Source organism: Bos grunniens, chromosome 24, assembly GCF_055505025.1.
Source record: "Bos grunniens cultivar Pamir isolate PY7600 chromosome 24, Bosgru_T2T1.0, whole genome shotgun sequence".
In the NCBI taxonomy this organism is placed as follows: Eukaryota; Metazoa; Chordata; class Mammalia; order Artiodactyla; family Bovidae; genus Bos; species Bos grunniens.
Genome location: NC_141188.1, coordinates 23,032,595 through 23,049,988, shown reverse-complemented (window position 1 = coordinate 23,049,988; position 17,394 = coordinate 23,032,595). Strand labels below are relative to the sequence as shown.

Sequence of the window (17,394 nt, the reverse complement as noted above, 5' to 3'; positions counted from 1 at the left end):
CAGCAAAGTTTAGTATCTTACACTGTCTGATAAAACCTGTTTAGAAACTTCCCTATCTGGATGTCTTTTTCCTGCCAGGTTTCCTGAGTTGGTGTTTCTCTTTTGTAATGTGAATGGCGTGTCTCTTACCCTGGTATTTAGTAGCGTGATAACAGTTTCCATGGTGTGGATCATTGCCTTCATGCTCCTACCATCTACAGTGTCTGACATGGTATCAAGAACAGAGTTGGCCAAGACTCAGTAAATATCCAAGCAGCATGGAATGATTGGGACTCTAGAATACTGGTTTGTTTTGTTTTGTTTTGTTTTAAAGGAATAACAAAGTAGTAGACATAAAGTTTAGATAGTATACATTTATTTTAGTAATGTCATTTTGAAGAACATTTTTAGAACTTTGCTTTTGACTTCTTGAATTTAATTCCTCTTCTCATCACCAACTTCTTTTTTTATGACTTATATGAATTTTTAATTGGTTTATTTTCTCAGAACAGTAAAATTGTTCCACCATAGACATGTAAGCATTTTTAACTACTGGATTTCTTGTGCAGTAGATGTGGTCAGCATAGCTAAGGAAGGCCAGTGGGTCAGAAGTAGCCAAGGTACTCCTCACCTAGTAAAAGGTGAGAATATTTGCTTTACCTAGTACCAAAAATTGTTGTAAAGCTATAATTAAGATGCTGTGTGGTGTAGGGATAAGCAGACCAATGGAACAGAATGTAGAACCTCAGAAACATGACTTATGACAAAGTTGGCATTGCACACTTTTAGGGAGAGATTGAACTTTTCCATAAACAGTACTGAGACAATTGGTTATCCATAGGGAAGAAAATAATATTGAATCTGTACTTACACTGGAAAGGTAAAACTTTAAAACTTCTAGACATTAAAATATTTTTAATGATCTCTAGGTAGAGAAAAACTTCTTAAGACATAGAAAATATGGACTACAAAATACACCTCTTATTAAGAAGATAAGCTATAAACTGGGCAAAGATACTTGTAGTACATGTAACTGACACAGATTAGAATCCAGACTGTATAAAGATCTTCACAAACTAATAGGAAAAAGACAAAACAACTTCACCCAATAGAATAAACTTCAGTGAATACATTAGGAAGAGGAAATGGAAATGTCAGAGATGGTGGGGAAACTCAAATTAAATTACACACTTACCAGATTGTCAAAAAATTAAATAGTTTGACATCAATAAGTGTTGCCAAGGACATAACACATCCAGAGTTCTCATTTTGCTTTAGACATCTGGGAAAGCAAGTTTGCCATATGTTGTCATATTGAAAATACGTGTAGTCTCATGACCTAATATCCCTAGGTATGTCCTCTAGATCAGGGTTGTGACAACTCATGAATAAAGAAAGATTTTTAACATCTTTAAATGATTAAGAAATAATTTCATAATTTATAATTTAAAAATTATATGAGATTCAAATTTAATTTCCATAAATAAGCTTCATTTTATTGGAATACTGTCACACTTACTTGGTTACATATCATGGCTGCTTTTGTGGTACAACCCCAGATTCAGGTGATTGCCACAGAGATGTTATGTCCCGCAAAGCCTAAAATGTTTACTGCCTGGCCCTTTGCAGAAGTTTGCTGACCCCTGGCACATGTGTACCAGGAAACATGCATAAACCTAGAAATAATGCCATGCCTATTAAGCATGAAAGGGATAAGCTATGATTAGCCCCATAGTGTATGATGACATTAATATAAGCCAATTGAGCATTATACAGTGGTGAAAAGGAACGGACTACAACAACATGCAGCATGAATGGGCTTGAGAAATGTAGTGTTAGAAGAAAAGCAAGTTTCAGATTTTTCCACTTATAAGCGGTTCAGTGTCCCTTCAAGTAGCATAGTGTGCCTCATAATGTATAATTGTTCTGACTAGTAGAGAGGAACTTCAGAAGTGGACCAGAGCCTGTCTGACTTTAGGTTTCCTCTCTCTGCCCCACCACTACCCCCGCTTCCGCATCCCAGGTGTGTGTCAGGAACCCCGTTCAAACTCTCATAAGTGGAAAAGGGGATTATTAGAAGGATTCCTGAGTGGTCACGAAAGCCAAAGAAGAGACAGGGACTCAGTCACTACGGGACCCTCCTCCTCTCGTCCTGCGTGCCTCTGTCTGAGCTCGCCCTCTTGGACTGCAGGTCGGCTTTCTCTCCGTGACGGGCAGTGTAGCTGACTGCAGCGCTAGGTTAGCATGGGCTTCCAGTCTGTGACTTGGGAAGTGAAGGGCTGAGGGCCTGTGCTTGGCCTGGCCAGGTCGTTTGGCTATCCTGTGCCCATGGGACTAGGTCTATTACCAGAAGTCCTTGGGGTATGGTGGGCAGAGCAAGAGTCAGAATCATGAGCCAGGAAACCACCTCAGCCTGTGTCTATTTTCTCGCTTCTTTAAAGAGTAGTAATGTGTAAAACAATATGTGGCATTCTGACACAGCTTTGTGGATATCAGGCCTTTTTTGGAGTGATCATTAAGACATTGGTTGTCTAAGACCATATGGTGGAAAGAGAGGTTAAATGTCTGTTGAACATATTAGTTTAATTAAAAAAAAATCTCTGCAGCATTACCACAGAGATCTCTCATGCTTCCCCTTTATGGTCACAAACATTTCAGTCTTTTCCTCCTGTAGGGACATTTAAGACATTAAAATATTTGAGTCAAAATAGATGTTATTGTTGCTTTAAAACATGATACACGTGGACTTCCCTGGTGGTGTAGTGGATAAGAATCTGCCTGTCAATCCAGGGGACATGGATTTAATCCCTGGTCCAGGAAGATTCCACATGCCTTGGAGCAACTCATGCACCTCAGCAAGAGAGGTCCCCGCAGGGAGAAGCCCAGGCGCCGCAGAGTAGCCCCTGGAGAGAGGCGGCTGGAGAAACCCCAGCTGGAGAAAGCCTGCGAAAAGCAACAAAGGCCTAGCGCAGGCAAAAATAAAAATAAATAGTATTAAAAAATTTATTTGGTTCTGTAGTACTATAGCCATGTGCCCAGAACTCATTCCAAAAGTTCTGAGAATATGTAGGTATAATACAATTACTTAAAAAAAAAAAGACATGACATACTGCTGATTTTTTTCTGAATGACTGGGAGGGTACTTAACCCATTGGTAATAGTGTTTAAGGTACTTGAAGAAATATACAACAGTTATCCTCCTAAAATTTAAATTGTTTCTTTGAAGGGTCCTCACCTCTTCTGTATTTACCTATTTTTAAGGTTATTGAGGTTGAATTTATTATGTACAGTAGAATTCACCCTTTTAAGTGTAGTCATACCCGTTTGGACAAATGGACACAGTTGTATGAGCACCACCACAAGCTGGGAGTACCGGGTTTCCCATCATCACAAGTTTTCAGTCCTTTGAGGGCAGTCCCCTACTCTTCCAAGCCCCTGGCAACGGCTGATCTGATTTCTCTCTCATATAAATGGCATCATGTAGTATACAAAATGCAGCCATTTGTTACTGACCACTTTCACTTAGCATAAGGCTTGTGAGATTTATCAGTGCTGTTGCATGTACATCGAGAGTTTTTCTTGATTGCTGGATTCTGGGTTGAAGTCCTTCACTGTTTAGAGTACCACAATTTGTTTATCCATTCACCAGGTGGTAGACGTGTGGATTGTTTCCAGATTTTGATGGTTATGATTGAGTTGATATAAAGGTTGTGTACAAGTCTTTGTGTAGACATACATTATCCTTTCTCTTAAGTAAGATTCTTATGGGAGAAAAACTTTGTTTTCAGGAGAGACTGTACCATTTTGCATTCCACTGGCAGTGTGTTAGTGGTCCAGTTACAGCAGTTCTTGCTAGCATTTGGTAGTTTTCGTTTTTCCTTTAGCTGTTTATATTGGTGCATAGTGGTGTTTCATTGTGTTTTTAATTTGCAGTTCCCTAGTAGGTGGCATTTGGAGAAGGCAGTGGCACCCCACTCCAGTACTCTTGCCTGGAAAATCCCATGGACGGAGGAGCCTGGTGCAGGCTGAAGTCCATGGGATTGCTGAGGGTCAGACACGACTGAGAGACTTCACTTTCACTTTTCACTTTCATGCATTGGAGAAGGAAATGGCAACCCACTCCAGTGTTCTTGCCTGGAGAATCCCAGGGATGGCAGAGCCTGGTGGGCTACCCTCTATGGGGTCGCACAGAGTCAGACACGACTGAAGTGACTTAGCAGCAGCAGTAGGTGGCATTAGCGGTAAAGAATCCATCTGCCAGTGCAGGAGACACAAGAGACATGGGTTTAATCCTTGGGTCAGGAAGATCCCCTGGAGAAGGAAACGGTAACCCGTTCCAGTATTTTTGCCTGGAGAATCCCATGGACAGAGGAGCCTGGCAGGCCACAGTCCCTGGATTGCAAAGACTCGGATCTGACTGAGTACACACACACAATAGCTAACAATGTTGAAAATCTTTTCTTGTACTCATTTACCACCTGAATTGCTGTTCCGGTGAAGTGACAGTTCAAACTTTTCGCCCACTGTTTTCGATTAGGGTTTTTAAACACTGTATTTGGAGAGTTTTTTATGTGGTCTGGTTACAAGTAATTTATCAGATGAGTCATTTGTAAATATTTTCTCCCCATATGTGACTTGTTTTTTATTTAACTGTCTTTTGAAGAGCAGATTTTATTAAGTCCAACGTGCAGTCTTTTTATTTTTTAATGATTTGTGCATTTTACTGTTAATGTCTGAGGAATCTCTGCCCCAAGGTTTCAGAGGTTTTTGCCTCTTCTTTATTCTCCTTTCTCCCTGCACCTCCTGCCTTCTCTGTACCGCTCTCCTTCCAAATACATACACACCCCCTGCGTTTCATCTTCAATTTTAGAATCTAATTGTGCTGCCTTGGAAAAATTAAACAGGGATGGGTACAGAGTTATAAAGACTTACATTTAAGTGTTCTGGGCTGTAAGCTTAAAAGAAATAACAATCAGCAGGTTTTAGAGAACACAGCCACATTTGCGTCCCAGATAGCGCACCAGCAGTTAGACTGCTTGCTTTGCCAGTGACCAAGAGAGGTAGCCTTGCACGTGAAGTGGCTTGAAATACATGGTATATCGGCTTCTCTGGAGAGATCTGTTGTTCCATGACACTGCGCGTTGTAATCCTTTTGGCCTTGCCCTCACCCTAGTCACTAGAGTTAGTAGTGGTTGCTCACTCCATGTGAGGGACTTGAGGCAAGAATCCGACAGTGGCACCCCTGTTCTAGGGTACAAGTGGGGAGTGTTGGTTTGATGGAAGGAGACCAATAGGCAAGAGATCACAGTCCCCAGAGAGGTGAGCAGAAATAATACTTCACAGTTACAAGTGTCACCTAGTATTTTGGGGTGCTTTTCAGGTTGCTGGCTAGCCCCTTTGTAAGGTAGGAAAGAACTGTTATCTTTTTCATAGATAAACTCTCTGATCTATCCCGGGTTCATGCTACATAAACTGCCCTTGTAAGAAGCTCCTGGGCCCCCCTGGAGCTTACAGCCCTTCAGAGCATCTGCACATTGGCTTTCAGTGGGGGGCACCTGTGCCAAGTGTTTCCTCCATCCACCCCAAGTGCGCTTGATTCTTCCATCTCCCGGGCAGCACTGACACGCGCCTTTGAGCCTTGGTGCCCACGGCTCCATGCAATGATTCCTCGTCTGAGGTCCTGGGGACTGCTTCAGTGCTCCCCCAGACGAGTGCCAGCATGCCAGGAGTGTTTTTGATCTAGCCGTCCCATATTTGGTAACCGTCCATCCAGTCATTTTCTCAAGATGTAACAGATTGGGGTGAGGGTGGGACACATAGAAAGGAAGGTTCAGGGAAGTCTGTGCAGTTACTGTCAGAGCCAAGTCCAGGCCTCAGATCTCTCGATGCCCTTTTCTTCTACGCTTTCCATGAGTCTGTTTCTGAATGGCTGGTGACTAGCATTTTTAGAATGGGATTCAGTGGGACAGAGAGATAAGAATCACTCCAGTTAAACTGATGCAGTACAGCGACCGGGAGAGCTCATATAAATCCTTGGACCATGGAACTGAAGGGGAGTGTTTGAAATGGACTGGGAATTACTGATTTCTTAAACCCCTGTGGCAGTTAATGGGTTAGTTTTTACTTGAGTGTTTAATATAGCAGTTGAATAGAAGGCAGTAAAACCCCACGTGTTTAATGGATATGAGATAGTCACTCACTGTTTTAATTTGCATTTTCTTAATTGTAGTGAATCGAGCCCATTTTCACTTGTTTATTGGCTCTTCCGGTTTCCTTTCTGCAAAGTGCTTGTTTGCATCATTTACCCATTTTTCTATTTTATTGTGTATATTGATTTGTAGGAGTTATTTGCATGTTATTGATACTATCAATTTTTATATATTTTACAAGTATTTTTTGAAGTCTTATTTAAAACTTATTCTTCATGGTAAAATTTCATATGCATATAAGTTAATCTTTCGATTGTGCTTTAGGTTCTGAATTTTTTAGTTAATCTTTTTTCTTTTTTTGTCTGTAGGTTATGAAGGTGATTTCTGATGAAACTGGATTGGAATAATTTTCGTGATCTTTGTATATTTATATATATATATATTTTAAAATTTTGCATTTGACTTAAAGTGCCATGAGAAAATTTGCATACTGCAAGGTGGTCCTAGCCACCTCCTTGATTTGGGTACTCTTGGATATGTTCCTGCTGCTTTACTTCAGTGAATGCAACAAATGTGATGAAAAAAAAGAGAGAGGACTTCCTGCTGGGGATGGTGAGTGACATTTTATAATAATGGGCCTGTTTTGATACATGTGTTACTTGTTTGTAATAACTAATTTGGGAACTATAGAATTTTAACATTTTTTAGATTAATAGTAATCCCTGGCTTTCTGTGTATGATGATCATATTTCTATCAGTTCTCCAGTGGGTTCTTCTAACAGTATTAAAGTGTCATGTATAGAATTGCTAAATTCATGTGTTCAGTGTTAAAAGTAGTTAATTTTCTGGAAGTCGTATTACCAAATAATGTAGGGAATCGCATAGCTGGGACTACCAAAACTGCACAGGAGATTAGCCTAATGTCATAATACTGAGTGGAGCGTTAAAATTGCATTATCAGGCATGAGAGAGAGAGTTCTCTAGCCCTCCTATCTCAGTCCTAAGGGAAGAAGTTATTTTAGGTAGACATGGTCTGGTGAGTTCATTTTGTTAATGCTGTCAATAGCTCCAGTGAGCACATTTAGGGAGACCTTATGAAAAGATCAGACTATAAAATCAGTGCTGCATTGAGAACACTGCAGTCTCTGGCGTGGAAAAGGAAGGAGACACCTGAAAAATTCCCTTTTAGACTCTGTGTTTAAACCAAAAAACAAATGCCTCCTTTTATTTACTTATTTTTAAACAAAATGAAAATGACTTTGCATTGTGAGTCAGTAATTTAGCTATTCTGGGCCATGCACTTTGTCTGGTTAGTTATAGAATATCTGGCTAAACAATAATTCTATTTTTAGGAATTATATGTAAATGTTTTATTTGAGTATACAGCCATATTTAAGTATCTTACACTTTTATAATGAAGGTACCTGGTCCTTAGCAAAATGGCTGTCTGGGGAGGCCTTACAAATAGCTGTGAAAAGAAGAGAAGTGAGAAGCAAAGGAGAAAAGGAAAGATATAAACATCTGAATGCAGAGTTCCAAAGAATAGCAAGGAGAGATAAAAAAGCCTTCTTCAGCGATCAATGCAAAGAAATAGAGGAAAACAACAGAATGGGAAAGACTGGAGATCTCTTCAAGAAAATCAGAGATACCAAAGGAACATTTCATGCAAAGATGGGCTCGATAAAGGACAGAAATGGTATGGACCTAACAGAAGCAGAAGATATTAAGAAGAGGTGGCAAGAATACACAGAAGAACTGTACAAAAAAGATCTTCATGACGCAGATAATCACGATGGTGTGATCATTGACCTAGAGCCAGACATCCTGGAATGTGAAGTCAAGTGGGCCTTAGAAAGCATCACTATGAACAAAGCTAGTGGCAGTGATAGAATTCCAGTTGAGCTATTCCAAATCCTGAAAGACGATGCTGTGAAAGTGCTGCACTCAATATGCCAGCAAATTAGGAAAACTCAGCAGTGGCCACAGGACTGGAAAAGGTCAGTTTTCATTCCAATCCCAAAGAAAGGCAATGCCAAAGAATGCTCAAACTACCACACAATTGCACTCATCTCACATGCTAGTAAAGTAATGCTTAAAATTCTCCAAGCCAGGCTTCAGCAATGTGTGAACCGTGAACTTCCTGATGTTCAAGCTGGTTTTAGAAAAGGCAGAGGAACCAGAGATCAAATTGCCAACATCCACTGGATCATGGAAAAAGCAAGAGAGTTCCATAAAAACATCTATTTCTGCTTTCTTGACTATGCCAAAGCCTTTGACTGTGGATCACAATAAACTGTGGACAATTCTGAAAGAGATGGGAATACCAGACCGCCTGATCTGCCTCTTGAGAAATTTGTATGCAGGTCAGGAAGCAACAGTTAGAACTGGACATGGACCAACAGACTGGTTCCAAATAGGAAAAGGAGTACGTCAAGGCTGTATATTGTCACCCTGTTTATTTAACTTATATGCAGAGTACATCATGAGAAACGCTGGACTGGAAGAAACACAAGCTGGAATCAAGACTGCTGGGAGAAATATCAATAACCTCAGATATGCAGATGACACCACCCTTATGGCAGAAAGTGAAGAGGAACTAAAAAGCCTCTTGATGAAAGTGAAAGAGGAGAGTGAAAAAGTTGGCTTAAAGCTCAACATTCAGAAAACAAAGATCATGGCATCCGGTCCCACCACTTCATGGGAAATAGATGGGAAAATAGTGGAAACAGTGTCAGACTTTATTTTTCTGGGCTCCAAAATCACTGCAGATGGTGACTGCAGCCATGAAATTAAAAGACGCTTACTCCTTGGAAGGAAGGTTATGACCAACCTAGATAGCATATTGAAAAGCAGAGACATTACTTTGCCAACAAAGATTCGTCTAGTCAAGGCTATGGTTTTTCCTGTGGTCATGTATGGATGTGAGAGTTGGACTGTGAAGAAGGCTGAGCGCCGAAGAATTGATGCTTTTGAACTGTGGTGTTGGAGAAGACTCTTGAGAGTCCCTTGGACTGCAAGGAGATGCAACCAGTCCATTCTAAAGGAGATCAGCCCTGGGATTTCTTTGGAAGGAATGATGCTAAAGCTGAAACTCCAGTACTTTGGCCACCTCATGCGAAGAGTTGACTCATTGGAAAAGACTCTGATGCTGGGAGGGATTGGGGGCAAGAGGAGAAGGGGACGACAGAGGATGAGATGGCTGGATGGCATCACTGACTCGATGGACGTGAGTCTAAGTGAACTCCGGGAGTTGGTGATGGACAGGGAAGACTGGCGTGCTGCAATTCATGGGGTCACAAAGAGTCGGACACGACTGAGCGACTGATCTGATCTGATCTACCTGGTCCTTTAAAATTTATAATCTAAAACTTACTTGCCTACGTACTATAATTTTTATAGATGGGATTATGTAACCAGTTCTGTTTATTTTATGGGAAATTTGCCTAAAATTAGTCTCAGTTGCTAACACTGAATTTTAGTAATACCTAAGCTAACCCCTAACTTTTTAATTTTTATCTTCCCCATTATGTAACCAGTTCTGTTTATTTTATGGGAAATTTGCCTAAAATTAGTCTCAGTTGCTAATACTGAACTTTAGTAATACCTAGGCTAATGCCTAACTTTTTAATTTTTATCTTCCCCATAATTTTTAATAAGATATACTTTTATACAAGGTCAGCCTATCTGTTGGCTTTCCTGGTTTCCTTTAAGGACCTGCTGCTTAGTAAGTTTGTTGTGTGACAAGACCCAGCCTCCTTAACTGGTGTTAGAGCTGTAACTCTGTTGACATTTAAATCAGAGGGCAGGTATCGCTATTCACCATTAAAAACCTAGAATATTCCCAAATGGAACAGATTAACTTTCCCCTCATTCCACACTAACCCATTGCCATTTATAGTGGGAACTCATGGTATTCTATCTTAAATGCAAAAGCACAATCATAAGACAGACCAGGACCTCTGTAGTGGGTGAAGACACACTTGGTCTTCACCAATGTTTTGTAATGTTTTGTAAACTGCTGTGTGCTGGGCAGTGTGCTACGTGCTAGTGATACACATTTCAACAGTACAAAATAGTTTCTCCCGTTGGGAAACTCCCAATCCAGTAGGAGAGGAAGAATAATAGACAGGTAGTGATATGATAGCTTCCCTGATAGTTCATTTGGTAAAGAATCCACCTGCAGTGCAGAAGACCTCCATTTGATTGCTGGGTCGGGAAGAGCCACTGGAGAAGGGATAGGCTACCCACTCCAGTATTCTTGGGCTTCCCTAGTGGCTCAGCTGGTAAAGAATCCACCTGCAGTACAGAAGACCCTGGTTCAATCTGTGGGTTGGAAAGATCCCCTGGAGGAGGGAAAGGCTACCCACTCCAGTATTCTGGCCTGGAGAATTCCATGATTGTATAGTCCATGGGATCACAAAGAGTCGGACACAACTGAGCAACTTTCAGTGATACGGTAGATAGCACACTAGAGGTGTGTGGGAAGAAGGAACACCGTGAGACCTCTGAGAAGGTGCTGCAGGGAAGTAACACTCAGGCTAAAGTATCAGGGTGCATGGGTGTTTGTTAGGTTTGACAGGTGAAGGGAATACATCCCAAGCAAAGGAGAAAAGCATGCATAAGATAAGCACATGAGAGAACAGAGTTGATGGATAGGAAAGCGTGAGGAGAGAGCACAGACGAGGCTGGGAGGTCAGCAGAGACCACATCGCAGAAGGCATTTTATAACATGCCAAGGGTTTTGCACTTTATCCTGTAGGCGAGGCATGCCATCAAAGGATTTCAAAGAAGGAAACAAGTAACCTGATGGGATCCCGACTTTCAGAAGAGAGTGGTCACTTGGCTGATGTAGTGGGAGAGAGTGAGACATGTGAGACTGGTTGTGAGACTGCTGGGAAAGTTTGTAGAAGTTCTTGGGGCCCACACTAAAATGGGGCACACAATAAAATATATGGGAAGTTTGTAGATAGTGGACTTTACATAGTAGGGAGAGTCACTGAATGTAGGTAATAGGGCAAGTGAAAAGTCTCCCATGGCTCTCAGGTCTCCGTCTTTGGGTAAATTGGTATGAGGAGGGGCCCCAGAGGCAGAGCGGCTCAGTGGGAAGGCAGAAGGACGAGTTGTGTTTGGAGCATTTCATGTGGAGGGGCTGGGGGCCAGGGGGGCGCGTTATGCAGCAGAGAGTGGCTGGGGTGGAGCACGTGGGCGGCACTGTGGGCTCCGGAGTGTGCAGCAGAGACAGGCAGAGTTGGAGAGGATCACAGAGAGTCAGCAAGGGGAGAGAAGGCTTCTGGAAGTCAGGGGCAGCCTGGAAGTCAGGAAAAGCCAGAGGGAGCAGGGTCATGGAAATCCAGGCGTGATGGATGGATGTTCAGTGATTTCACCTGAGATGAAAAAGTGGTTGTGATACATTTCCTAATGGGGTTTCTCGTTATCCTAGAAAGTGCCATTTCAGTACCAGTGGACTTGATATTTACTGGTGTGTAGCTTATCCTTTTAGGAAGCTTTGACACACAGAGTACAATAGTTAGAAGAAAGGAATGGAGCTAAGGTTGGTTTTCTGTGTACAGACGTATTTTTTAATGTATTTTGAAGAGGTTTAAAATATAAAGGAATGAAGTAATACTTCAAAGAACAAACTCTCGGCAGAGGAGACAGTGGGGTATCAAAACCATAAGAAAAGATTTATCCTTGAAGAGGATTCTAAGGTTAGTATGCTTCTGAAAACCACTAGTGACATGAGCATCAGAGAAAAGGAGTAGCTTTTATTCAAAGTATAGAAGTACAGAGTAAAGGAGATACGGTCTGAGAGCGCAGTGTGGAGCCGTGAGAGACAACAGCGTGTCCTGAAAAAAGGAGAATGAAGGTGAGTGAGGGTTGTGAGCTTAGTGGGCCTTGTGGGAGAGTCAGGTTTAAGTCTGGTGGATGGGACCTCTGTGTTGAGGAAACTTGATATTTACTATGTGGAAATAGCAAGATGGTATGGATGACTGAGAAAGAGGTCAGCAGCGGCAGGATGAGAGCAGGCTGAGCAGTACGATGCCAGGAGGGGAGTTAATAGCTGAAGGGAGAGACTTACGAGAGGCCAGTGGTTCTAGATGGGGCCCTAAGGCATCCATTTTTCAAACTGTTTCAAGGGATTGAAGGGAAAGAGTGGGGAAATGACTAAGGGAAGGGGAACCATGGCTGCCAAGCAAGAACAGTTTGAAAAATCTGCTTTGATGGGGGATTTCAGTGCAGTGGGCACTTGGAGGTCCCAAGTAGTGTAGGAACCCTAAGGTTACTGCTCTCAATATACGGCTGCTGAGAAATTGTGGTGCCGATGAAGAGATCTTTCACTAAAGTAGTTGGGAGAGGGTTGACAGGCGATGGCATGAAGGATGTAGACCTTCTTAGTGGAATTAGCAGGTACAGTCAGTGACCTGGAAGAATAAGTCTCTTCTGTTAGAACACATAAGGTCTCCAGGATCTTCATTCTCTGTGGCATTTGAAAAACCAAATTAAAACAAACAATGAGCAGATATGATACTCTAGAGCAGTTGTCTCAGTATCGTAAGGACCTCCTTTCTGAACTGCTTTACAGTGCCAATTTGGTAAAATTTACCAAATTCTGCTCTTTATACTGTTGTGTGCAATTAAGCAGAATGGATTCATTATCCTTATGATAATGCTCATCAGATTATCCTAGGGTCTTACATGTACTCACTACTTACCTACATCACGTATCAGCAGGCCTGTCTGGTGATTACACAGGGTTGATTTTATTCTGTTTTATTTTATGTTCTTGAGCAGTACTCTCTCATTGTTTTATATTTACTTGTGTTTTATACACCAGACTCTGTGAGAATAGGAAAATTCTTCTTTCGCTAGAGAAGTAGATAAAATTGCCCTTGGAAAAATAAAATTAGTACAAGTTATGTCTTAGGAGTATTTTTGCAACTCCTCTGCCTTGTTGGAATTAACTCATTCAGTTTATGGATTTGGATGTTGCATAGAACATTCAGTATTTTTACAGATACACTTTCAAGTAGGAATTAATCCTTTATGCCAGCTCGGTACCTGATTTTCAGATTACTAAAATACTGATTATTCAAGTTTTTACGTGCTTAGGCTAGAATTATTTCAGTTGTCACATTAGGAAGACTTTGAGAACATATTTTATAGAAGAAACTTTAGATGGTTCAGTTCAGTTCAGTTGCTGAGTCGTGTCCGACTCTTTGCGACCCCATGAATCGCAGCACGCCAGGCTTCCCTGTCCATCACCAACTCCCGGAGTTCACCCAGACTCGTGTCCATCGAGTCAGTGATGCCATCCAGCCATCTCATCCTCTGTCGTCCCCTTCTCCTCTTGCCCCCAATCCCTCCCAGCATCAGAGTCTTTTCCAATGAGTCAACTCTTCGCATGAGGTGGCCAAAGTACTGGAGTTTCAGCTTTAGCATCATTCCTTCCAAAGAAATCCCAGGGCTGATCTCCTTTAGAATGGACTGGTTGGATCTCCTTGCTGTCCAAGAATATTGTTAGTAAAGGCTTTCAGAAATATTAACAGACTTTTAGTGTATTTAGAGTTTTATTTGTACACATTACAAATGTATATAAAATTGGAATAAGGGTTAAAACACAGGTATTGAGGTAGCAGAGTTATCAATGAATTTTGTTATATGCAATAATATTTTAATGTTAAAAAAATTAGGTAATTTGCTTTGTTTATATAATACTTATTTTATATAACACTAAGAAAACAGAAACATTTCAATTATCATTGTAAGCCAAGTCCCAATTTCAGAGATATTAAAATATGGGGAAAATACTTTGGAGTAAGTGAAATATAGTGCATAAAAACAGGAAAAATCATGATCGCCTAAGAAAATTGTTTGGGAGAAATGCTTTTAGCTTTTTATCTTCCCAAATGGATATCCTGTAACTTTGAAAAAGTGGAAGTGTTAGTCAGTTAGTCATGTCAGACTTTTTGTGACCCCATGAACTGTAGCCTACCAGACTCCTCTGTCTGTGGAATTCTCCAGGTAAGAATACTGGAGTGGGCAGTCATTCCCTTCACCAGGTGATCTTCCTGACCCAGGGGTCGAATCTGGGTCTCCTGCACTGCAGACAGATTGTTTATGACTGAACCACCAGGGTTTATTCTACTTCCATGAGAAAATACAAATTGTAGAAATTTGTAAGCTGTGTTAAAGCTAAGGTATGTCAGGTGGTTTGTATATGTAAATCTCATTTGGCAGCAGTCAGAGTGAGCTTGTAGTTTTTTTTTATAATTAAATTTTCTAAGAAATGAAAAATTTCTGCCTTGTCATGTAGATGAAGTTTAGCTGAAGTATACAATAAAATGTTAGTATTGTGTTTTCACATAATACTTCAGAACAACACTTAGTTACCCCCTTGTCAAAGCTGATTTTATTCTTAGAAATTATCTACATAATGAAATTTTATGCCAAAGAAAGTATGTTTTTCAGTTCAGGAAAATGATAATATCCAAACCCATTTCCATTGCTTTCAAACAAGTTTCACTGATCTCTTTTTTAATTTACATGAAAGACTGGTAAGTAGAAAACAAGGGAAGTTAATACTTACTATCTTTTTTGTTAGTTGCTTTTTGCAAGTGTGTTAGTAATAAAAATATTCATTAACTAATTTCATTTTATCCTGGCATCTTTGCCAAAGAAAATTAGTTTACTGCTGCTGTAAGTCACTTCAGTCGTGTCCAACTCTGTGTGACCCCATAGACGGCAGCCCAACAGGCTCCTCTGTCCCTGGAATTCTCCAGGCAAGAATACTGGAGTGGGTTGCCATTTCCTTCTCCAATGCATGAAAGTGAAAAGTGAAAGTGAAGTCGCTCAGTCGTGCCCAACTCTTAGCGAGCGACCCCATGGACTGCAGCCTACCAGGCTCCTCCGTCCATGGGATTTTGATGCAAGAATACTGAAGTGGGTTACTTTACTGGTCCCCCTTTAATTCTTTGGGATATTATAATTTCTAAATTCAGTTATTGTGGTGGGTTCTGTAAGTAGTAGTTACAAGACTTTTGATTAATGGTCATTTTAAATGTGGCTCTGAAAACTCACATGTATCAGTGGGGTAAAGTATGTAATGTGGGTATTATACTAGATATTCGGGTTGTTAATAAGTACCAGCTGATCAAATTTGTAAAGTATTATAGCCAGGAAGATTTTGTATGTTGTACAGTTTTGCCCAATTCTTTAAGACTTCCAGGCTGGAGTTCACTATGATGGGGCAGGATTTTAATTTTCTGGTCATACAGTCTCTTAGGCTATAAGCAATCAAGTTAATACTTACTAGTCTTACTAGTTCTTACTGTAATTTCTTGAGTGCTCCTTCATACTCCCCCAATCCTCATAGAAAATTTGAAGCATAAACAAAATTAGAGAAAACAGAAAATTGATCTCCCGTATACCTATCATCCAGAGAAGGCAATGGCACCCCACTCCAGTACTCTTGCCTGGAAAATCCCATGGACGGAGGAGCCTGGTAGGCTGCAGTCCATGGGGTCGCTAAGAGTCGGGCAAGACTGAGCGACTTCACTTTCACTTTTCACTTTCATGCATTGGAGAAGGAAATGGCAACCCACTTCAGTGTTCTTGCCTGGAGAATCCCAGGGATGGGGGAGCCTGGTGGGCTGCCATCTATGGGGTCGCACAGAGTCGGACACGACTGAAGCGACTTAGCAGCAGTAGGCAGCAGCAGCATACCCATCATCTGGAGAAAGGGAAGGCTACCCACTCAGGCAGTCTGGCCTGGAGAATTCCATGGATTGTATAATCCATGGAGTCACAAAGAGTCAGACATGACTGAGCAGCTTCCACATATCCATCATGTCTTTAACAGCTGTCAGTGCAAAGCTAGTCTTGTGGCATAGCTACATGGTACCTCTTTCTTTTTGTCCTCTCCACCCAGCTTTGTTGGTTGTTGTTGAAGAAGAAGAAACTGTTTTCTTTTCTCCAGTTTTCCACAGTCAGGATTTGCATTCCGTTAATGTTTGTTTTAAATCATGTCCTCAGTCCCCAGTAGTATTTCCTGTGAATTGATAAGTGGGTCCAGGGACTTAATTACATTCAGAATCTACTCCACCTCACCTTGCCTCAGGCAAAACTATATTACAGATGGTGTTCTGTATAACTTAATACTCAATTAAAAATTTAAAAACCGAGCAGTGTGAGAATGTTTCCATTTTAACTTTTCTTTAAAGCATCATCTTATACTAAAATAGGGCACAGGTAACTGAAGGATATTTATAACCAGGGCCACTAGATGTCTCCCACCTACTCTTTGTCTGTGCCATGCACAAAAGGTAAGTGTGACTTCCAGAACTCCAGTGCTTTGTACTGACCCCTGAGTGTCCCAATCCCCAAATCTGTTCATTGCTCTTTATTTTCAGAGACAGGTAAGTAGAAATTGACTCTGAGAGTTTAATAATTTATGGTTTTTTAAGTTTTAAAAGTTTATATGAGCATTGTGTTTCTGTACTTACAGTTTTCATTATACTTGTCATTAAAAATTTTTGTCACTGAGAATTTTTTAAAAATTCTTATATTTAAAGAGCTTAGTTGGCAAACATTAGATAGGATTTGTTTTTTAAAATTGTATTACAGGAGTTTCCTATGATTTTTCAAGTTATTTCCTAATGTTTTAACTTCCTTCCTGAAATCGCAGTTTCTAAGCTCTGAGAATGGGGACAATTATTATACACCATTTTTTCCTTGATAGTTCTTTAAAACAGATTTTATGTTCTGTTTATGTTTTATGTTGAAGGCATAGTGAGTAATATTCTGCAGCTCTGGTATGGATAGGTTCCTTTGTACCTGCTCTGGACAGTCATCCTGTAGGCCAGCTTTGCCGGCAAGAGTTGTTTTCGGTCAGACAAAGCCTAAAGCCTGTCTGAAGAGAACTCCTGGTTCATCTACTGCCGTGATGTCTTCAGACATTTCCATCCAGAGACTTTGGGGGGGATGCCTTAAAAACACACTGCAGGAGAATAACACTTTCAGCTTAAAAAATAAGTAATGTATAAACAGATAATTTCATCCCATTCTTACCCTCACCTCATTCTCTATCCATCCCTTTTAGGTGGGAAGTTTAACACAATTTTTTCAAATTTAATATATTCTAGAACACATTTTTCTTGTAACACTTTTTAATATCTCAAAAGTACATAACTAGGAACAAGATTTGGGATTTGCTGGTCAGAAATATTCTTTTTTTTTACTGATACAGCCAGTCCTCCGTATCTGTGGA

At 40.7% G+C, this 17,394-nt stretch overlaps 1 protein-coding gene across 2 annotated transcripts in view; it reads left to right on the top strand.

Annotated features, from left to right (window-relative positions):
• GALNT1 (polypeptide N-acetylgalactosaminyltransferase 1) overlaps positions 1-17,394 on the top strand; it is a 124,060-nt gene that overhangs the window by 47,796 nt on the left and 58,870 nt on the right. For both annotated transcript variants that reach the window (XM_086372740.1, XM_086372739.1), the window contains one exon: positions 6,497-6,740. In XM_086372740.1, the coding sequence (XP_086228866.1) occupies positions 6,602-6,740 (139 nt within the window). In that variant the 5' untranslated portion in view covers positions 6,497-6,601. The remainder of the gene's footprint in view (positions 1-6,496; positions 6,741-17,394) is intronic.